Here is a 23,297-nt window from a genome sequence, read left to right on the forward strand (position 1 = left end):
TTTTCTTTTTTCTCTATTTTTTGGTCACTTGAATGTTTTGGATCATTCAGATGAAAGACTTTCACCCATGTAGAGTTTTAGATATCCCTTGTAAATGACTGGAAAACTGGATGTTTACAGTCCAGATTCTGCAGTCCACATATTATAGATTCTCATGTGTGTTGATGTTTAAAATATTAAAGGGTACTGGGCCTTTTGTATTCAGTTCTCAGTTTACTTTGGAAATTACTGTTCAAGTAAAAAATATAATTTACTTTATGGGAATAATGCAGAAGTAATTTCTAGAATAATCAGACTGTTTCATTCCTGTTCTAGACTTTCAGACTGCAGTATAACTGAAGAAGGTTATAAAGCTCTGGCTTCAGCTCTGAGATCAAACCCTTCACACCTGATAGAGCTGGATCTCACAGGTAATGATCCTGGAAAATCAGGAGTGAAGCAGCTCAATGATTTACTACTAGATCCAAACTTTCAACTGAAGACACTGAGGTGAGACAAAACTTGTGAGACAAGTTATATGCAGTTAAATTGTTTAGCGTAAATTTTATTTCACTGTTGGATTAAAGTTAATTCAAGAAAAATCCTTTAAAATAGTTTGAGTATCATCATGTTTTGTTAAAAACTATATTGTATCTCACTAGATCTTCCCATCTGCAGGTTTTTGGGTCCTGCTGCTAATGAAGCCTGTCAGTATGTGACTGGAATTGTGGGTAAAAACCCATTATTCCTGAAAGAGCTGAATCTGAGTGAACGTGAACTAGGAGACCTGAAACAGCTTGTTCCACTACTGCAGGATAAGCATTGTACAATTAACACACTGATGTGAGTATTTGACTGTACTGGTACTAAGTTTATTGAGTTTGAATAAACTAGGAAACTCAGGAATATAGAGAAGGTATAAGAATTGTAGATAGGACAGGACAGGAATAGGGAATATCAGATTTCTGTTGAAAAATTCACAATGCAGGGTGTAAAAACTGAAGTGTAGAAACGTAGATAACTAAAAATAAAAGTTAATAATAATTTGTAAAGGTACATTCTATGCAATGACTAAAGTTATTGAGCAAGTATGTAAAAATGTCAGCAAGTACATGAACTGTGTCTTACCTTGATCCACACCAGTAGTCTTCTAATAGTGATTTATAAATTGAGTTGTCAGGTTGAATTTTTCAGTAAATGACAATTTGGCATCATTTGCCTTTGCATGGTTAAATCACTCACTGTATGTACTGTATCTTGTTTGCATACTGAAGTTGCTGCAGTGGTTGCATCTTGTTTTTACCGTAGTTGCATAGAATTTTAACTAGTTGTCTAACTGGCTGCTTGATATTAAAACCTTGACATTGAAACCACAGAGATTCCAAAACAATGCAAAACAATGCATTTTTTTGGTTGTGTATTTGTATCATAACTAATGTTATAAGCAAGAAAAAAAATATTTGTTTGACTTTCAGACTGCAGAATATAATTTACTTTATGGGCAAATAATGTAGAAGTAATTTCTAGAATAGTCATACTGTTTCATACCTGTTCTAGGCTTTCAGACTGCAGTATCACTGAAGAAGGTTATAAATCTCTGGCTTCAGCTCTGAGATCAAACCCTTCACACCTGATAGAGCTGGATCTCAGAGGAAATGATCCTGGACAATCAGGAGTGAAGCAGCTCAGTGATTTACTACTGGATGATTCCTGTAAATTAAAGGTCATCAGGTAATAAAACTTGAAATATTTCAAACTGAACCACAGATGTGAAATCAGCTGTATATCAACAGAAATTGGACCAGTGTGGAATAGGAATGACATAAACTGATTAAATTGCAAATCAAGAAATTCAACTGACAACAAATTTTTTGGAAAAAAATAATGCAAAAAAAAAAAAACATACATGATCTAAAATTCTCATCTACTTCCTGTAGGTTTCTGAAAAGTCCTGCTGCACAGGAAGCATGTGATTATCTCACTGAAGTTCTAGGTACAAGTCCATTATTACTGAAAGAACTGGATCTGAGTGAAGATAAATTAGGAGACCTGGATGGGGGGAAACTCTCTGCTCTTTTGATAGACTCACATAGCAAACTGGAGAAAATTAAGTGAGTGATGTTATACATTTATAACTATTGTTTATAATTATAAAAGACTGTTAGTCATATGTGTGAGCAACTCAACTCACTTTTATTGTCACTGCAGCATTTACAAGTAAATGACATGAAAACTTAGGTGCACGTTCCAGACATTGCACATATGTGAACAAAACAATTACCATATTTTTCGGACTATAAGTCGCACCTGATTATAAGTCGCATCAGTCCAAAAATACGTCATGATGAGGAAAAAAACATATATAAGCCGCACTGGACTATAAGTCGCATCTATTTAGAACCAAGAGAAAACATTACCGTCTACAGCCGCGAGAGGGCGCTCTATGTCTTCAGTGTAGACTACAGGAACGCCCTCTCGCGGCTGTACACGGTAATGTTTTCTCTTGGATCATTTCTCTTATTAATTTTGATAAATAAGTCGCACCTGACTATAAGTCGCAGGACCAGCCAAAGATTCGCGTTCGCGCATTATATTAATGTACTTTCGCGCTACAATAATGCACTCTCGACATTTGACAGGTAAATAATGCCATAGAGGCACAGTGGGACCAGTTCCTGCATGGGCTGGCTGACTGTGTCCAGAGGGAGAGTTACATGCTGGACCTTCCACCCAAACTTAACGGTCTCATCGAACTGGCATTAGGGGTCAACGTGCGCTTGAGTCGCATGAGCCGGTTCCATCAACAAACCCCGTTCCGCAGCACAGAGGACTCGCGCATGGACATGGTCAGCCCCGTCTCCGATCCCGAGACCATGCAGGTGGGTAGAGCTCGGCATTCCCGGGAGGAGAGGGAGAGGTGGAGATCCCTAGGACTATGCCTCTACTGCTGGGGGCATCCCACGTCATCCACTCCTTCACGTTAAAAAATCAAACCCGGTAGTAGCAATGAGGCTATGAGGTGAGTATTCATGTAGGTGAGGCTATGAGGCTATGAAGTGAGTATTCATGTACTCACCACTGGCACCCGTAGTTCTTGGTCACCCCTGGCTCAATACAATCCCAGTATTGATTAGGTTCACAATTCCCTGTCTGCTTGGAGCATCCCTTGTCATAAGTTTTGTCTTGTGTCTGCTTGTTCGTCTGTGCCTGTTTCTGTGTTCCAGGAAGAGGCAGTGAATTTTTCTACCATGCCCGAGGAGTACCAGGACATGAGTTAAGTGTTCAGTAAGTCCTGGGCTGCTTCTATACCTATGCATCGTTCTTACGACTGTGCCATAGACTTAGTACCAGGTAAGACTCCGCCTAAGGGCAAGTTATATTCACTTTCTGTTCCAGAGAGGGAGGCTATGGAGAAATATATTTCTGATTCTCTGGCATCCAAGTTCATTCGTCCTTCCTCATCTCCAGCGGGGACGGGGTTCTTTTTTGTGTGGAAGAAGTATGGATCTCTGCGACCGTGTATCGATTACCGGGGCTGAACAACATAAAGGTAAAGAATACTTATCTTTTGCCGTTGATGTCTTCAGCCTTTGAACCGTTACAGGGAGCATCCATTTACACAAAATTGGATTTACGTAATGCTTATCATTTGGTCTGCATAAGGGAGGGCGATGAATGGAAGACTGCGTTTAATACCCCAAGGGGCACTTTTAATACTTGGTCATGCCCTTCAGGCTTTCCAATTCCTCAGCAGTCTTCCAAGCACTCGTCAATGACGTGCTGAAATATATTGTTGTGTTTACCTGGACGACATATTGATCAGACGAGTGCTCCAGGTTTGCTAGAGAATGGGCTTTTTTGTCAAGGCGGAGAAATGCATATTTCATGCACAGTCTGTTCCTTTTCTATGGTACATAGTCTAGTCTGGGGAAGTGCGTATGGATCCTGACAAGATTAGGGCTGTGATAGATTGGCCAAGTCCAGATTCCTGTAAGGCCCTATAGAGGTGTCGCAACTACAGCCAACTAGCCGCGCCTCTGACTGCCTTGACCTCCCCCAGAACGAAGTTCAGGTGATCTGATACAGCTGAGGCTGTATTTGCCAAACTTAAGAGTTGCTTCATTTTGGCTCCCATCCTCGTTTCCCCTGATCCATCGCATCAGTTTGTGGAGGAGGTCGATGTGTCAGAGGTGGGGGTAGGAGCGGTACTATCCCAACGTTCTTCCGCAGAGGAAAAGATACATACCTGCACATTTTTTTGGCATCGTTTATCACCTGCTGAACGTAACTATGACATTGGTAACAGAGAGTTGTTGACAGTCAAGTTAGTGCTGGAGGAATGGTCGCAGACAGGCTGTGACGGCTGGTGAAAGACAGTCCGGAAACAAATGCGAGTTAACAGGATTTAATGAGATGAAGACAAGTAGTACAACGACACACAAAGACGATGGGACGATAACACTCCAGGGAGACGGTGGTTGGTGAGAAATCCAGCCGGAAGTGGAGTGTAGGTGGGTAGTCCGGGTCTTGGTGGCGTGAGGCAGCAGGAGAGAGTGGCACAGGAACTGCGGGGAATAGAGCCGAAGGTAAGTGTCCGTGGCTGAGTGATCGTGCGGAGAGTGGATGAGGTTCTAGGGAAAAACACAGACATCCAAACGCAAACTAACACTAAAGCCAGACGGGGGTAACACAACGACATGAAACAACGATCTCACAAACACAAGACGTGAGACAAGCCATTATATAGGAGATGAGTAATGAGTCGCAGCTGTTGCTGATACAATTAACGGAGACGCCCACAACTAATCAGTGCAGACACAGAACACACAGAATTCACCACAAAGTGTAAACAACCCGAGATCACGGTTTACCAACCGTGACAGTACCCCCCCACTCTAAGAACTCCTCCTGGAGTTCCCAGAAGGGCCTACCTGCTGATTGAATTCATCAATAAGGGAGTGATCCAATAAGTCCCTAGCAGGTACCCAACTCCTCTCCTCCGGACCGTAACCTTCCCAGTCCACCAGATACTGGAATCCTTGTCCCCTCCGTCTCGAGTCCAGAATACGATTAACCGAATATGTTGGTTCCCCATCTACGAGACGCGGCGGCGGGGGAACCGGAGTAGGCGGATTAATACGTGCATAAAACACGGGTTTAATCTTGGACACATGAAAGGCGGGGTGTATCCTCTTGTACGCAGGAGGTAGTTTGAGGCGGACTGTCACCGGACTAATGATCTTGGTGATAGTAAACGTGCCGATAATTTTGGGAGCTAGTTTATTAGAAACGGATCTAAATGGAATGTTACTGGTAGAAAGCCACACTTTTTGACCCACGACGTAGACCGGAGGCTTTGACCGGTGGCGATCGGCCTTGGCCTTAGTGCGCTCCCTCACCCGGAGCAGAGTCTCACAGGCTCTGGTCCAGGTGCGGTGGCACCTCTGGACAAACGCGTGAGCGGAGGGGACCGCGACTTCAGATTCCAGACTGGGAAACGCTGGTGGCTGGTACCCTACACTACACTGAAACGGAGAGAGGCCCATAGCTGACACTGGCAACGAATTGTGGGCGTACTCCACCATAGAGAGTTGTTGACTCCAGGAAGAAGGATTCTTGGAGACCAAACATCTCAACGTCCTTTGTAAATCTTGGTTGGCTCGCTCAGATTGTCCGTTGCTCTGGGGATGATAACCCGACGACAAGCTAACTGACGCTCCTAATAACTTGCAAAACTCCTTCCAAAATTTGGATATGAACTGGGATCCCCTGTCTGAAACCACGTCTACCGGGAGGCCATGGAGCCGAAAGACGTGATCTAAAACAGTAACCGCTGTCTCCTTGGCTGTAGGTAATTTGGGCAAGGGAATGAAATGTGCCGCCTTCGAGAACCGGTCCACTACAGTCAAAACGACTGTCATGCCATTAGAGGGCGGGAGGGCGGTAACAAAATCTAGAGTGATATGTGACCAGGGTCTCGAAGGGACAGACAGCGGTTGAAGGAGCCCATCAGGAGGTCGGTTAGATGACTTACCACTGGCACAAACTGAGCAAGCCAAAACAAAATTGCGGACGTCGTGAGCCATACGTGGCCACCAGAATCGTTGTCTAACCAACCCATTAGTTCTACTTATCCCTGGATGACAAGCCATGTTGGAACAATGACCCCACCGGACCACTTCGGACCTTAACTCCTCTGGCACAAATAAGCGGTTCGGTGGGCAACCGGACGGAGGCGTTACCCCTTCTAAGGCCGTCTTGACCTTCGACTCGACCTCCCATATGAGTGTTGAGACAACTACTCTCTCAGGCAAAATACACTCGGGAGTAGCGGGACGGGCGGAGGGATCAAAAAGACGTGACAAAGAATCGGGTTTAACATTCTTGGAACACGGGCGGTACGATAGGGTAAATTCAAAACGGCCGAAAAAAAGTGCCCACCGAGCCTGCCTGGAATTGAGTCTTTTAGCAGTTCTGATGTACTATAAATTCTTATGATCGGTCCAAAAAATAAAGGGAACCCCTGAACCCTCTAACCAGTGGCGCCATTCCTCCAACGCTAATTTGACTGCCAACAACTCTCTATTGCCAATGTCATAATTACGTTCGGCAGGAGATAATCGATGAGAGAAAAACGCACAAGGGTGGACCTTATCGTCTGAAGCAGCACGTTGGGACAACACTGCTCCTACCCCCACCTCTGATGCGTCAACCTCCACCACGAACTGCTGTGTGGGATCAGGGGCGACAAGGATGGGAGCCGAAACAAAGCGGTTCTTGAGGTTAGAGAACGCAGCCTCAGCTGCGTCAGACCACCTGAATGGAGTACTGGGGGAGGTCAAGGCTGTCAGAGGTGAGGCTAGTTGGCTGTAATTCCGAATAAAACGCAGATAGAAATTGGCGAACCCCAGAAACTGCTGTAGGGCCTTACGGGAATCTGGAGATGGCCAATCTATCACAGCCTTTACCTTGTCAGGGTCCATTCGTATTCCCTCAGACGACACGATAAACCCTAGAAAGGGGACCGACTGTGCATGGAATACGCACTTCTCCGCCTTGACAAAAAGCCCGTTCTCTAATAACCTCTGGAGCACTCGTCTGACGTGTTGAACATGTTCCTGGAGAGATGAAGAAAAAATCAGTATGTCATCCAGGTAAACATATATAAACTGATCTACCATATCTCTCAACACGTCATTAACGAGTGCTTGAAAAACCCCGGGCGAGTTGGAGAGCCCATACGGCATCACCAAATATTCAAAGTGCCCTCTAGGGGTATTAAAGGCAGTTTTCCATTCATCCCCCTTCCTGATGTGGACCAAATGATAAGCGTTACGTAAATCCAATTTTGTGAATACAGATGCTCCCTGCAACCTCTCGAAAGCTGAAGACATGAGTGGTAACGGATAAGTATTCTTAATAGTAATGTTGTTCAGCTCTCGGTAATCAATGCAAGGTCGCAGAGAACCATCCTTCTTACCCACAAAAAAGAACCCCGCCCCCGCTGGAGATGAGGAAGGACGGATGAACCCAGAGTCTAGGGAATCAGAAATATATTTCTCCATGGCCTCCCTCTCAGGAATAGAAAGAGAGTATAACTTGCCTTTAGGCGGAGATTTACCTGACACTAAGTCTATGGCACAGTCGTAGGGACGATGCGGAGGAAGAGAAGCAGCCCGGGACTTACTGAACACTTCCTTCAGGTCCATATACTCAACGGGCACGTTTGGCAAAGCCATGGTCTCCTTCTGTAAGACAGAAACAGGAACAACAGGACAAGCAGAAACCAGACAAGACTCATAACATCTTTCACTCCACAGTGTGACAGTGTTAGAACCCCATTCCACTCGTGGATTATGTTTGGACAACCAGGGGTGACCTAATACAATGGGAGCAACAGGAGAGTCCATTAGAAAAAAGGATATGGTTTCTTGATGGTTGCCAGATGTGATGAGTGTGATGTGTTCAGTATGGTGGGTGACGTGAGGCAGTTCCTGGCCGTTGAGTGCGGTGACATGGATGGGGAGAGACACAGGAAGGACAGGAATGTTCAAGTGATGTGCCAGTGAAGAATCCATGAAGTTACCTTCGGCTCTGGAGTCCAGAATGGCGTGACACTCGTGATGTTGATTTCTCCACCGCAGTTTCACCGGAAGGAGGGTCGATGATGTAGGTGAGGACTTCTCAGCGGAGATCCCACCCGATAGTAGCCTCAGGTTTACTACCGGGCTGGGTCCTTTAACCGGGCATGAGTAGATGTTATGGTCAGAGTCTCCACAGTATAAACATAGTCCTTGGGACCTCCGCCGTTCCCTCTCCCTCCGGGACAGCCGAGCTCGACCCACTTGCATGGGCTCATGATCGTCGACAGAGCCGACCATGTTCTCTCGACTCAAGCACCCCCTACCAGGAGAGAATGGAGGTCTGGAAGGACTGTGTTGGCGGCCCAGGCGATTAAACCTGGCCTCCACCCGCAACGCCAGGTCGATGAGTTCGTTGAGGGTAGGGGGCAGCTTGAGGAGGTAGATCTCCTGCTGCACACAGTCGGATAACCCATGCAGGAATCTATCCCACTGCGCCGCCTCGTTCCACTGGCACGCGGCCGCCAGGGTACGGAACTTGATGGAATATTCTGTGACTGATGAATGTTCTTGACGGAGTTCCGAGAGGCGATGGGCGGCCTCCCTGCCGGTCGCGGCCTGGTGGAAAACTCTCTCATCTCGTCAGAAAGGAGGTGGAACGAGGCACAGCACGGATGTTGATTCTCCCACACCGCCGTTCCCCATAAGGCAGCCTTGCCCAATAAGAGTGTGAGCATGAACGCTACCTTGGATTCTTCTGTGGCGAAAGTGCGGGGCTGCAGGGCAAAATGCATAGAGCACTTGTTAAGGAATGTACTGCAAAAAGTTGGCTCACCAGCGTAACTCTCCGGCGCCGGAAGTTACGGCTCAGGCCGGAAGTGGTCCTGGGGAATCCCCGGGGGAACGGTCGGCGCAGGCGGGGCGATGGGCGGTGTGAGATCGTTCTGTGACGGCTGGTGAAAGACAGTCCGGAAACAAATGCGAGTTAACAGGATTTAATGAGATGTAGACAAGTAGTACAACGACACACAAAGACGATGGGACGATAACACTCCAGGGAGACGGTGGTTGGTGAGAAATCCAGCCGGAAGTGGAGTGTAGGTGGGGAGTCCGGGTCTTGGTGGCATGAGGCAGCAGGAGAGAGTGGCACAGGAACTGCGGGGAATAGAGCCGAAGGTAAGTGTCCGTGGCTGAGTGATCGTGCGTAGAGTGGATGAGGTTCTAGGGAAAAACACAGACATCCAAACGCAAACTAACACTAAAGCCAGACGGGGGTAACACAACGACATGAAACAACGATCTCACAAACACAAGACGTGAGACAAGCCATTATATAGGAGATGAGTAATGAGTGGCAGCTGTTGCTGATACAATTAACGGAGACGCCCACAACTAATCAGTGCAGACGCAGAACACACAGAATTCACCACAAAGTGTAGACAACCCGAGATCACGGTTTACCAACCGTGACACAGGCTCGGTAGGCAATTTTTTACGGTCGTTTTGACTTTTCTCTTTCGTCCCACCTGGGTTCCAAAAACAGCAAACCCAACTCTTTTTCTCGTATTTTTTTATTCTCTTATTGTCTCCACTCTCAGGTGGGAGGTCGAATCAACGGTCATGACTGCCTTAAAAGGGGTAATGCCTCCACCCGACTTCCCACTGAATCGGTTATTTGTGCCAGAGGGGTATCGGTCCGACGTCATTCAGTGGGGCCATTGTTCCAGCATAGCATGTCATCCAGGGGTTAATCGCACCACCTTTTTGGTAAAGCAATGATTCTGGTGGCCATTAAATGACTCATGACATCCTCAGTTTTGTTTTGGCTTGCTCAGTTTGTGCCACTGGTAAGACTTCCAATCAACCTCCAGATGGGTTACTTCAACCGCTGTCTGTCCCTCCGAGACCCTGGTCCCACATCGCTCTAGATTTTATAACCGCCCTCCCAGGTCGTTTTGACCGTCGTGGACCAGTTCTCGAAGGTGGCTCATTTTATTCCCTTGCCTAAATTACCCTCCGCTAAGGAGACAGCGGTAACTGTTGTAGATCATGTCTTTCGTTTACATGGCCTCCCCGACAGACGTGGTTTCTGACAGGGGTCCCCAATTTGTGTCCAAATTTTGGCAATAATTTTGTAAATTACTGGGGCGAGTGTCAGTTTATCTTCGGGGTTTCATCCCCAAAGCAATGGACAAAGTGAGAGAGCCAACCAGGATTTGTAGAGAGTGTTGCAATGTTTGGTTTCCAAGAATCCTTCCTCTTGGAGACAACAACTCTCGATGGTGGAAAACGCCCACAATTCGTTACCAGTGTCATCCACGGGCCTTTCTCCATTTGAATTTAGTTTAGGTTACCAGCCACTTTCGGATTTCCCAGTATGGAATCCGAAGTCGCAGTCCCCTCCGCTCACGCCTTCATCCAGAGGTGCAGTCACACCTGGAGAAGAGCCTGTGAGACTCTGCTTCAGGTGGGGATGCGCACCAAGACCAAGGCCGATTGCCACCGGTCAAAGCCTCCCGTATACATCGTTGGTCAAAAAGTGTGGCTTTCTACTAAGAGCATTCCGCTCTGATCTGTATCTAATGAATTGGCTCCTAAATTTATTGGCACTGTCACCAAGATCATTAGTCCAGTGGGAGTCCGCCTCAAACTTCCTCCTGCATACAGGAGAATTCATCCCGCCTTCCATGTGTCAAAAGTAATACCTGTGTTTCATTCACATATTATCCCGCTTGCCCCGGTTCCTCCCCCGCCACGTCTCGTAGATGGGGAACCCTCTTATTCGGTTAACCGTATTCTGGATTCGAGAAGGAGGATTCCAACACTTGGTGAACTGGGAGGGTTACGGTCCAGAGGAGAGAAGTTGGGTCACTGCTAGGGACATTCTGGATCACTTCCTGATCGACGATTTCAATCGACAGGTAAATCCATCGAGGCATGCCATCGAGGAAGTCTAAGCAGGCGTTCCTAGGGGAGGGGGTACTGTCATAGTACATGAATTCGTTGTGTCTCTATCAGCTTGTTTAATGTGCAGGTGTGTCTGTGGACGTCGTCCTTGATCACGTCTGATTACAGCACCACCTGCGTTCCATTGTGTGTGTATATTTAAGTGCAGTAACTGGTGTCTCATGTTGTCAGATCATTGTGGTTCTTCCCTGTGTTCCTTTCTGTTCTCCTGGCTGTCTTGGATCTTGGATTCCCCTGTTGTTCTTCGTCAAATTTTCTTGTTCCCTGCACTGTAATCACGAGCACCTTCACCGGGAGATACGGCACGAGTCATTCTTTTGTTCGTTATCTGGCTCGGCTCTGTGTTCATCTTCAGTTCTCTCTTCACAGCAGTTCAGTCAGTGTGCTGTTTGAGTACATTACTCCGGGATATTGGTTTGTTTTAACTCAGAGGGAGTGTCAGCCACATAAAAAAGCTTAACAGCTTAAGTAATTAGCAGATTAATGCTTATTGGAGACGTGAACCATTTTAAACGATTCAGTTCGATTTGGTGAACTGGTTCAAGAAGATCCGGTTACATCGAATGATTCGTTCGTGAACTGGATATCACTTAAACTGTTGTGTTTTGAAATCTCACAACAGACCGGAAGAGAAGACAATGCTGAATAAAGTAATAGTTTTTGCTATTTTTGGACCCAAATTTATTTTTGATGCTTCAACAAATTCTAACTGACCCTCTGATGTCTCATGGACTACTTTGATGATGTTTTTCTTACCTTTCTAGACATGGAGAGTATACCGTGCACACAGTTTCAATGGAGGGACTGAGAGCTCTCTAAACTAAATCTAAAATATCTTAAACTGTGTTCCGAAGATAAACGGAGGTCTTACAGGTTTGGAATGACATGAGGGTGAGTTATTAATTACATAATTTTGATTATTGGGTGAACTACATTTACATTTACATTTACATTTAATCATTTAGCAGACGCTTTTATCCAAAGCGACTTACAAATGAGAACAATAGAAGCAGTCAGGTCAACAAGAGAACAACAACAGTATACAAGTGCCATGACAAGTCTCAGTTAGTCTAGTATAGAACGCATAGCCAGGATTTTTTTTTTTTTTTTTTTTTTTTTTTATTAAATGAACAAAGACAAGAAAAGGAAAAGTACTGGTGTTAGTAGGTTAAGTGCAGGCGAAAAAGATGAGTCTTTAGACGTTTCTTGAAAATGAGTAAAGACTCAGCTGTACGAATTGGGATTGGGAGGTCATTCCACCAGCTGGGCACAGTCCAGGAAAAGGTCCGTGAGAGTGATTTTGAATTTCTTTGGGATGGCACCACAAGGCGTTGTTCACTTGCGGAGCGCAAACTTCTGGAGGGCACATAGGATTTAACCAGTGAGTTTAGGTATGTTGGTGCCGTGCCAGTGATCGTCTTGTAGGCAAGCATCAGTACCTTGAATTTGATGCGAGCGGCTACTGGTAACCAGTGTAACCTGATGAGGAGAGGAGTAACATGAGCTTTTTTTGGCTCATTGAAGACAACCCTCGCTGCTGCATTCTGGATCATTTGCAGAGGCTTGACAGTACATGCAGGAAGGCCCGCCAGGAGAGCATTACAATAGTCCAGTCTGGAGAGAACAAGACCTTGGACAAGAAGTTGGGTTGCTTGCTCTGACAGGAAGGGTCTAATCTTCCTAATGTTGTATAAAGCAAACCTGCAGGACCGGGTCGTTGTAGCAATGTGGTCAGTGAAGCTTAATTGATGATCCATCACAACACCTAGGTTTCTGGCTGTCTTCGAAGGAGTTATGGTTGACGAGCCCAGCTGTATAGAGAAGTTGTGATGAATCAATGGGTTAGCTGGAATCACCAGGAGTTCAGTCTTTGTAAGGTTAAGCTGAAGGTGATGGTCATTCATCCAGCTAGAAATGTCACTCAGACAGGCTGAAATGCGAGCAGCTACCGTCGGGTCATCTGGCTGGAATGAGAAGTAGAGTTGGGTGTCATCAGCATAGCAGTGATAAGAAAAGCCATGCTTCTGAATGACAGATCCTAAATATGTCATGTAGATGGAGAAGAGAAGTGGTCCAAGTACTGAGCCTTGAGGAACCCCAGTAGCAAGGTGGTGTGACTTTGAAACATCACCCCTCCAAGACACACTGAAGGATCTGTCAGAGAGGTAGGACTTAACCCACAGGAGAGCAGTTCCAGAGATGCCCATCTTTCTGAGGGTGGACAGGAGAATGTGGTGATTAACAGTGAACTAACCCTTTAATTGTTCACCTCAATACTTGTAATGTGCACTAAAAAAGTAAGTAGGGTCATTTTTTATTTCATGATGATTGATGAATCATGTTCAATAGACCCCTTTTGCGCGGACGTCACAGGTACGTCACGGCGCTAGCTGGAGGCAAAACAAACGGAAAACTGGAGGCGGCTAATACAAACCAACACAGGGTCGGCTACTCAAGGAGCACTTAAAATGTCGTCTTGTTGTGTTGTTGGTTGCCAGAATCGACGGAGAACATTTTATATACATTGTTGTGATTAATTGTGACCGGAATTTAAACATGGTAAGAAAGAATAAATACAGAAAGTTTATAATTAATTTGCAGTCTTCAGAATTTTTATTTCTAGAAAATAATTACATCTTAATAATAATTTTACTGTAATGTCACTCTTTCTTTAATCTAAGGATTTATACACCCTCAGTTTCTCTTTACTATACACGCTCGGTTTCTCTATCAGGTAAGTGTAGATGTCAGGAGGCCACTCAATCGGAGGTAACGTTAATCCTGTCAGATCGTCCATCGAATAAGTGATTGTGTACGGGTCGACCAATCTGGTTCCGTCCGTTAAAGTTAACTTTTTCAAATAATTATCGCGGTCCCGGACAGTGAGTGACCTTAAATATTCAGATAAAGCAGATATATTCAGATTTTCTCCAGCCATTGTTAAAAAAACAAGCTAAGAAAACTCGCTAGCTACCGTTTGTTCAAGTGTTGAGGGGAATCTTTCTGCCTCCAGCTAAGCCCCGCCCACACAAATACGTCACCTTGTTTACCAACTGTAAAAGGGTCTATACCACATACTATATAAAAATGTATGCATTTAGCAGACACTTTTATCCAAAGCGACTTATAGTGCATTCAGGCTATCAACTTTTACATATCATGTACTGCCATATAGATATTTTAATCTCATTTATTTTCATCCATTTTTTAAGGCAATCATTATTTCAAGCTTTAAGTGGTTTAATCCAAATCAAGTGACTTTTATTGTCACATCACCACATGTGCCTTGGTGAGTGAAATTCTTTTGAGCTTGCTCCAGAAATTGCAGAAACAATTAACATATAACCATACAGACTTCAACAGGTGAAAATGTGCAATATGTACATAAATATAGTCAGTAGACACAGTATACTATTAGACATAATTACAGTTAACACTACACATTATGCACAATATGTACATACATACAGTTAGCACTACACATTATACACTATACACAGAATGTACATGTTCTCCATTAAAAATATGCTAAGGTGCAGCAGAGTGTACATGAACTGGATACAGAAATGTCAAGTATGTGCATTGGATGGTATCCAGCGGTAGCGGGTATTGTATTAAATGCAGTGTGTATGTATAGTCCAGTGTTGAACTGTTGGCGTTAAAGTGCAGAGTGTGGCATACCATATTGTGGGAGTATGCTGTAGGGTGTATTAGGTCTGACTGTTCATCAGTCTGATAGCCTGAGGGAAAAAGCTATCCCTCAGTCTGCTAGTGCGGGATCAGATGCTGCGGTGAAGTCTTCCTGAGGGCAGAAGAGAGAGCAGTCCGTGGGATGGGTGGCTGGAGTCACTGATGATCCTCCAGACTTTCCTTATACTCCACCTGTGGTAGATGTACTGGAGGGAGGGAAGCTCACCTCCAACAATGTGGCTGGCAGTTCGCACAACCCTTTTCAGAGCTTTACGGTTGCCAGCGTTGCTGTTTCCGAAACAGGCCGTGATGCAGCCTGTCAGGATGCTCTCTATAGTGCATGTGTAGAATGTTCTGAGGATGCTGGGGCTAATTCCAAACTTCCTCAGCCATCTCAGGAAGAAGAGGCGCTGGTGTGCCTTCTTCAGCACTGCATTAGTGTGTGTAGACCAGGTGAGATCCTAACTGATGTTAATGCCGAGGAACTTGAAGCTGCTTACGCAGCTGGTTGTGTGTTCTCTGCTCTGTCTCTTGAAATCCACCACCAGCTCCTATATTGAGTGAGAGATGGTTCTCCTGACACCATTTTGTAAGGGTGCCTCCTCTCTGTAGGCCGTCTCATCATTGTCGGTGATCAGGCCTATCACCGTTGTGTCATCAGCGAATTTGACAATAACGTTGGAGCTGTGTGTGGCTGTACAGTCATGTGTGTACAGGGAGTACTGGAGTGGGCTGAGGACACAGCCCTGAGGAGCACCAGTGTTAAGGGTCAATGGGGATGAAGTATTGTTGCCCATTCTGACCACCTGACTTCTGCCTGTCAGGAAGTCCAGGATCCAGCTGCACAGAGATCTGTTTAGTCCCAGAGTCTGGAGCTTCGCAACAAGTGTGGCAGGCACTATGGTGTTAAATGCTGAGCTGTAGTCCACAAACAGCATTCTCACATAGGTGTTCTTATTTTCCAGATGGGAGAGAGGAGTGTGTAGGGTGAAAGTAATAGCATTATCTGTATGGTTGTAATGGTTGCTTCGATATGCAAATTGTTGCGGATCCAGTGAGGCAGGCAGCACAGAGCATATGTAGTCTCTCACGAGTCTTTCAAAACACTTACTGAAGATGGGTGTGAGAGTAACGGGCCTTGGTATGGGCACAATGGTAGATTTTTTGAAGCATGAAGGAACCACAGACGAACAGAGGGAGAGGTCGAAAACACCAGCCAGTTGAAATGCGCATGCTCTGAGCACACGGCCTGGGATGCCATTGGGACCTGCAGCCTTACGGATATTTACCCGTCGGAAGGTTTGGGTTACATTTGCGACAGAGACGGAGAGTGCACTCACATCTTCTGCAGCTGCCACGGGAGCGCTCTCTGTGTGGGCGGGGTTGTGAGCCTCGAAACAAGCATAAAAGTTATTTAGCCCATCCGGTAGAGAGGCGAGAGTGGGAGAGATTTTTAGGCGTCCTGGAAAGAAGAGTAACAGTGGTCCAGTGCACGATCACCACGCGTGTTAATGGTGATGTGTTGAAAATATTTTGGTGCCATTGTTCTGAAGTTGGCCTTGTTAAAGTTCCCCGTAACAATAAATTCTGCAACTGGGTATGCGGTTTCCTGCTCACTTATATTCCCGTACAGTTCCTTGAAGAATAGGCACAGCTGGGCTTTCTTTACAACTGCTCAGGTTTGTTCTAACCATGTGAAGTCATTGCTGATGTGGACGCCAAGGAATGTAAAACTTTTGACTCTACTGGAGTTCCATTGATGGTGATTGGGCTGTGTTCTCTATTGTCTCCCGAAGTCCACAATGATCTCCTTGATCTTATAGACTTTGAGATAGAGGATTTTCTCCTGGCACCAATGTGTTCACTTCTTCTCTGTAAGCTGTCTCGTCAACATTTGTGATCAGACCTAACATTGTTGTGTCGTCTCCAAATGAAAGTGACAAAAAGTGAAAGTGAGATAACGTTCAGCCAAGTATGGTGACCCATACTCAGAATTCTTGCTCTTTTTTAAAAAAAAATCAATTCAAGTTTATTTGTATAGCGCTATATAATGATACAAATCATTAAAAAGCAAATTTACAGAAAATTAAGTTTCTACAGTATTTAGTAGTAGCTTATACGTGGTGAATGTCAGTTTGTGCGCATAAGACAAATTAATACAAGGCATAGTCAGCCAGACGATGAACATTATTAACAGCAATTATTATATGATGCAGTCACACTTGTAGCAATATTTGTTAGTTCTGTTTGTTGATTCAGGGTTAGCATCATCTGGGGTCCTCTTGGGGGTCAGCATCATCTCTTCTCAGGTGTTCTGGATCCAGACTGGAGCTTGTGTATATCCTAGTTACATCCCGTAGCAAAACAGAGAAACAAATAGAGACATCATTAGCATAGCTGCAGTTCCAACAAAGTAAAATGAATTAGTTTAACCCAAGCTAAAGAATAAGAATGCGCATTTGATCAGATGCAACTGCCTTCACAATTTAAGAGATACATAATTTTATGTTCGAAAGAGATGTGTTTTGTGATCTTCGGGAGCATGATTGATTGAACGTGGTAGAAGACTAGTTGGGTACGCAGGAGCTAAACCATTTAGGGCCTTACAGGTAAGTAATGATAATTTATAATTGATAAGGAACTAAACCTTTTGAGCGGTACGGTCCCACATATGGGATTCTTATTTCTGTGCCCCTGGGAGTATGGTCCCACATATGGGATTTAGAACGTTCGGTGATGTCACGTAAATGTCAAATTGCAAAAAAATTAGTTTTCGCACGTTGTCTGGTGCTGAGCCAGATACAGACGTGCACTGTCTGTATTTCACTCTATTCATCACCCAGTTCATCCGCCGCTTATTACTTGTATATTGGGAGAGATTGATCAATTCACGTGCTGTAAATCCGACTGACAGGACTGCAGCGCGAAAAAACATGGCGGCGCCCATCTCACATTACAAATCTCGCTCAAGATCACTTAGAAAGGTTTTAAACAACCAAACACACTAATTTAGACACATTTATAAATCGGAATATCAGATTGTTCATGACATGGTATGCAAGTTTGTTAATATTTTAAATAAAATAAGGGAAAAAAAAGCGATTCATCTGTCATTCAGTGTTATTGTAGATGCGGTGTGTCACGTGACAAGCCTGACGCGTCGCCATGGAAACAGTAAGGGGAACGTTCTAAAATAACAGTCTCTTAAATAAACTCACTCTTGGGGGACCGCTAGAATATTTTAAAATCACCACTGAAAATGTTAATAGGTAGCCAGTGCAGAGACAGTAAAATTGGGGTAGGATGGTCATATTTTCTTTACCTGGTAAGGACTCTAGCTGCTGTATTTTGGACTACCCTGTAGCTTGTTTATTTTAGATGCAGGACAACCACCTAGAAGTGCATTACAATAGTCCAGTCTAGAGGTCATGAATGCATGAACTAGCTTTTCTGTATCAGAAACAGGTAACATGTTTCGTAGCTTGGCAATGTTTCTATGATGGAAGAATGCAGTTTTTGTAACATGGGAAATATGATTTTCAAAAGACAAGCTGCTGTCTAATATAACACCCAGATTTTTGAATGTAGAGGAAGTAACAGTACATCCGTCTAGTGGCAAACCGCAGTCTACTAGATTGTCTGTTCTGTTTTTTGGTCCAATAATTAATATCTCTGTCTTATCCGAATTTAATAGAAGAAAATTATTGGTCATCCAATCTTTTACATTTTTAACACACTCTGTTATCTTAGATAATTTAGAAATTTCATCTGGTCTCATTGAGATACATATCTGAGTATCATCAGCATAACAGTGGAAACTAATCCTGTATTTTCTAATAATATTACCAAGGGGCAACGTGTACATTGAAAATAGAAGGGGACCTAGGACAGATCCTTGTGGCACTCCATATTTTACTGGTGATAAATGAGATAGCGATCAGACAGGTAGGATCTAAACACTTCTTAGAGCCTGCCCTTGAATACCTGTATAGTTTTGTAATATATCTATGAGTGTTGCACAATCTATGGTGTTGAACACAGCACTAAGATCAAGTAAAACTAGCAATGATATGCAGCCTTGATCTGACACAAGAAGCAGGTCATTTGTAATTTTAACAAGTGCAGTTTCTGTGCTGTTGTGGGGCCTGAAACCTGACTGAAATTCTTCATACAGATTTTTTTTGCAGGAAGGTGTTCAATTGAGCAGACACAACTTTTTCTAAAACTGTAGACATAAATGGAAGATTTGAAATGGGCCTATAATTTGCTAGTTCACTAGGATCTAGTTTTGGTTTCTTAATAAGAGGCTTAATAACCGCCAGCTTGAATGGTTTTGGGACGTGACCTAAAGATAACGATGAATTAATAATATTGAGAAGTGGTTCTTCGGCTACAGGTAACAACTCTTTCAGTAATTTAGTGGGTACAGGATCTAATAAACATGTTGTTGGTTTAGATGCAGTGATACGTTTATTTAGCTCTTCCTGTCCTATAGTTGTAAAGCACTGCAGTTTAACCCATCCAAAGTGCACACACACACTATCAACACACATTTGGAGCAGTGGGCAGCCATTTATGCTGTGGCATCCGGGGAGCAGTTGGAGGTTCGGTGCCTTGCTCAAGGGCACCTCAGTAGTGTGATTGCCGGCCCGAGACTCAAACCCACAACCTTATGGTTAGGAGTCAAATTCTCTGACCATTAAGCCACGACTTCCCCCTTGGTGGTCAAAAAACTGGTGGGAGCTGCAGCTGGGACTGCAGCCTGGGTCACCAATGTAGGCAATGGCCACTGACAGGTACGCAGTCATGGGATCAGTGAAGAGGAGATAATATTTCCCATTTTGACCATTTGATATCCGCCTGACAGAAAGTCCAGTATCCAGCTGCACAGTGAACTGTTCAGACCCAGAACCTGAAGTTTCAGATCAAGCTTGGATGGCACTGAATCTGAACTGAAGTTTACAAACAGCATTCTCACATATTTGTTTTTTTATTTTCTAGATGAGAGAAAGCAGTCTGTAATGTGTGTGAAATGATGTCATCAGTGAATCAGTTGCCTTTGTAAGCAAACTGCAATGGGTCTAGGGAGGCAGGCAGTAAAGAGCAGATGTTATCTCTAATGATTCTCTCAAAACATTTGCTGATGATTGGTGTCAGGGCAATGGAGTGCCAGACATTAAAGCGGGTTATTTTTGGTTGCTTTGGTATAGGTACTATGGTGGACGTTTTGAAGCATGTGGGGACTGTAGACAGGGAGAGGGAAAGATTGAAAATGTCTGTAAAAACACCCACAAGTTGGGTCAGGGGCGCTGCCAGGAATTTTGGGCCCCATGAGAAAAAAAAAATCGAATTGGGCCCCCTCTGCGCAGCTGTTGTCACCACAACTCTAGGACCTTAATGTCCATTCAAAAGCTTTACATAACTCTACACAATATTTACTGCTGGTGATTTGTAAATGCAAGTCTGCATACAGTATGCAGTTCACTATTTTATGCAAGATTAAAAGCCACCATAAAAATATCCTTAAAGCAACACTATGTAAAAAATATTTACCTTAAAATAATGTTTCCAAAATAGTGGTTCATCAAGTTGTAACGGGGGAAAGGCACTTATGCCTCCCTGGAGTCCCTGGAATGATGCTAAGTCATTAACACAGTGGTAGCTAATTTATATGTAGTTTTCAAATTAAAATAATCATTAATTCTTCTCTCTTTAGACCAAATCAATTATGCTTATGAGAAATTTGAATCAAGGAATAAATTTGGAAAATTTTGAATACATTGTTTTCATTTTTAGGTGAACTATCCATTTAACAGAAGTGAAAAAGGAGCAACTTATAATTTTTTTTTAATATACAGTATTGTTCAAAATAATAGCAGTACAATGTGACTAACCAGAATAATCAAGGTTTTTAGTATATTTTTTATTGCTACGTGGCAAACAAGTTACCAGTAGGTTCAGTAGATTGTCAGAAAACAAACAAGACCCAGCATTCATGATATGCACGCTCTTAAGGCTGTGCAATTGGGCAATTAGTTGAAAGGGGTGTGTTCAAAAAAATAGCAGTGTCTACCTTTGACTGTACAAACTCAAAACTATTTTGTACAAACATTTTTTTTTCTGGGATTTAGCAAAACTAATATTTAGTTGTATGACCTTTTTTAAAACTGCTTGACATCTGTGTGGCATGGAGTCAACCAACTTGTGGCACCTCTCAGCTGTTATTCCACTCCATGATTCTTTAACAACATTCCACAATTCATTCACATTTCTTGGTTTTGCTTCAGAAACAGCATTTTTGATATCACCCCACAAGTTCTCAATTGGATTAAGGTCTGGAGATTGGGCTGGCCACTCCATAACATTAATTTTGTTGGTTTGGAACCAAGACTTTGCCCGTTTACTAGTGTGTTTTGGGTCATTGTCTTGTTGAAACAACCATTTCAAGGGCATGTCCTCTTCAGCATAGGGCAACATGACCTCTTCAAGTATTTTAACATATGCAAACTGATCCATGATCCCTGGTATGCGATAAATAGGCCCAACACCATAGTAGGAGAAACATGCCCATATCATGATGCTTGCACCTCCATGCTTCACTGTGTACTGTGGCTTGAATTCAGAGTTTGGGGGTCGTCTCACAAACTGCCTGTGGCCCTTGGACCCAAAAAGAACAATTTTACTCTCATCAGTCCACAAAATGTTCCTCCATTTCTCTTTAGGCCAGTTGATGTGTTCTTTGGCAAATTGTAACCTCTTCTGCACATGCCTTTTTTTTTAACAGAGGGACTTTGCGGGGGATTCTTGAAAATAGATTAGCTTCACACAGACGTCTTCTAACTGTCACAGTACTTACAGGTAACTCCAGACTGTCTTTGATCATCCTGGAGGTGATCATTGGCTGAGCCTTTGCCATTCTGGTTATTCTTCTATCCATTTTGATGGTTGTCTTCCGTTTTCTTCCACGTCTCTCTGGTTTTGCTCTCCATTTTAAGGCATTGGAGATCATTTTAGCTGAACAGCCTATCATTTTTTGCACCTCTTTATAGGTTTTCCCCTCTCTAATCAACTTTTTAATCAAAGTACGCTGTTCTTCTGAACAATGTCTTGAACGACCCATTTTCCTCAGCTTTCAAATGCATGTTCAACAAGTGTTGGCTTCATCCTTAAATAGGGGCCACCTGATTCACACCTGTTTCTTCACAAAATTGATGACCTCAGTGATTGAATGCCACACTGCTATTTTTTTGAACACACACCTTTCAACTAATTCAACTAATTGCCCAATTGCACAGCCTTAAGAGCGTGCATATCATGAATGCTGGGTCTCATTTGTTTTCTGAGAATCTACTGAACCTACTGGTAACTTGTTTGCCACGTAGCAATAAAAAATATACTAAAAACCTTGATTATTCTGGTTAGTCACATTGTACTGCTATTATTTTGAACAATACTGTATATATATATATTATATATATATTTATTTATTTAAAGAAGCACAATAATACAAATACAATAAAGATACAAATTAAACTAATTTTTCAGATACTGTAGGTTTTGCTTAACATGTATACATTTATTTAACGTCTTTTGTTGGTTAAAATTACACATCACTGATGAGTGCGCTAAGGCAGGACCAAATCATTTCATGCAGATACAGGGGGGTGGTCGTTCAATATGGATGTTTATTTTTTGGTCAATGGTGATATTTAACTTTTATTGCCAAAATAATTAAAATCAAAGGCATCATTCATTTTATTATTATTTTATTATTATTTATTTTATTATTATTTGTATAATTTATTATTATACTCTATGATGGTTTATATAGTGTATAATATAATACAAATTTTAAATGAGTTTTTACCTATTTGTTGGGCCCCCTGTCAGTCAGGGGCCCTTGGAATTGTCTTAACTTTTCCCCCCTATACGGCGCCCATGAGTTGTTGGGTTGCTCATGATTTGAGAACACAGCCCAGGATGCCATCTGGACCCACAGCTTTGTGAATATTCACACATTTGAGGGATCAGGTTACATTTACAACAGAGACAGTGAGTAAACTAGCCTCTACAGCATCAGGCCTGATAGCTTTCTTCACGAGAGCAGTGTTGTTAGCCTCAAAGCGAGCGACAAAGTTATTTAGCTCATCGGGAAGAGAGGCAGGGGTGTTAACAGTGATGTTCGTTTTCTTTTTAAAGTCTGTGATTTTGTTTATTTTCTGCCATAAGCTTCCGGTGTCAGTGGAGTTGACTTGTGATTCCACTTTAATTTTATACTGGTGTTTGGGTGTTCTGAGAGTTTTAAGGAGGAGGTAGCAGGAATGTTTTTGCTCCTCTGGATTTACAGATTTAAAAGTGGTGGTTGGTGCATTGAGCAATGTGTGAACATTGCCGTTAATCCATGGTTTATGGTTGTGGAAGATCCAAATTGTTTTGGTCGCCACCACGTCCTCTAAACACTTCCTGATGAAGCATGTCACGTGTCTGCGTAGACCTTTACCTCATCGTCGGAGGCGGACCGGAACATCTCCCAGTGCACATGATCAAAACAGTCTTGAAGCATAGAATCCAACTGGTCCA

General features: G+C 43.5%; 1 protein-coding gene across 2 annotated transcripts in view; it reads left to right on the forward strand.

The window, feature by feature from the left end:
- LOC113073901 (NACHT, LRR and PYD domains-containing protein 3) overlaps positions 1 to 23,297 on the forward strand; it is a 79,072-nt gene that overhangs the window by 19,329 nt on the left and 36,446 nt on the right. For both annotated transcript variants that reach the window (XM_026246646.1, XM_026246647.1), the window contains exons 6-9: positions 316 to 489; positions 658 to 822; positions 1,537 to 1,710; positions 1,917 to 2,090. In XM_026246646.1, coding sequence (XP_026102431.1) covers positions 316 to 489; positions 658 to 822; positions 1,537 to 1,710; positions 1,917 to 2,090 — 687 coding nt within the window. The remainder of the gene's footprint in view (positions 1 to 315; positions 490 to 657; positions 823 to 1,536; positions 1,711 to 1,916; positions 2,091 to 23,297) is intronic.

The sequence above is a fragment of the Carassius auratus genome, unplaced genomic scaffold (assembly GCF_003368295.1).
Source record: "Carassius auratus strain Wakin unplaced genomic scaffold, ASM336829v1 scaf_tig00013228, whole genome shotgun sequence".
Classification (NCBI taxonomy): domain Eukaryota; kingdom Metazoa; phylum Chordata; class Actinopteri; order Cypriniformes; family Cyprinidae; genus Carassius; species Carassius auratus.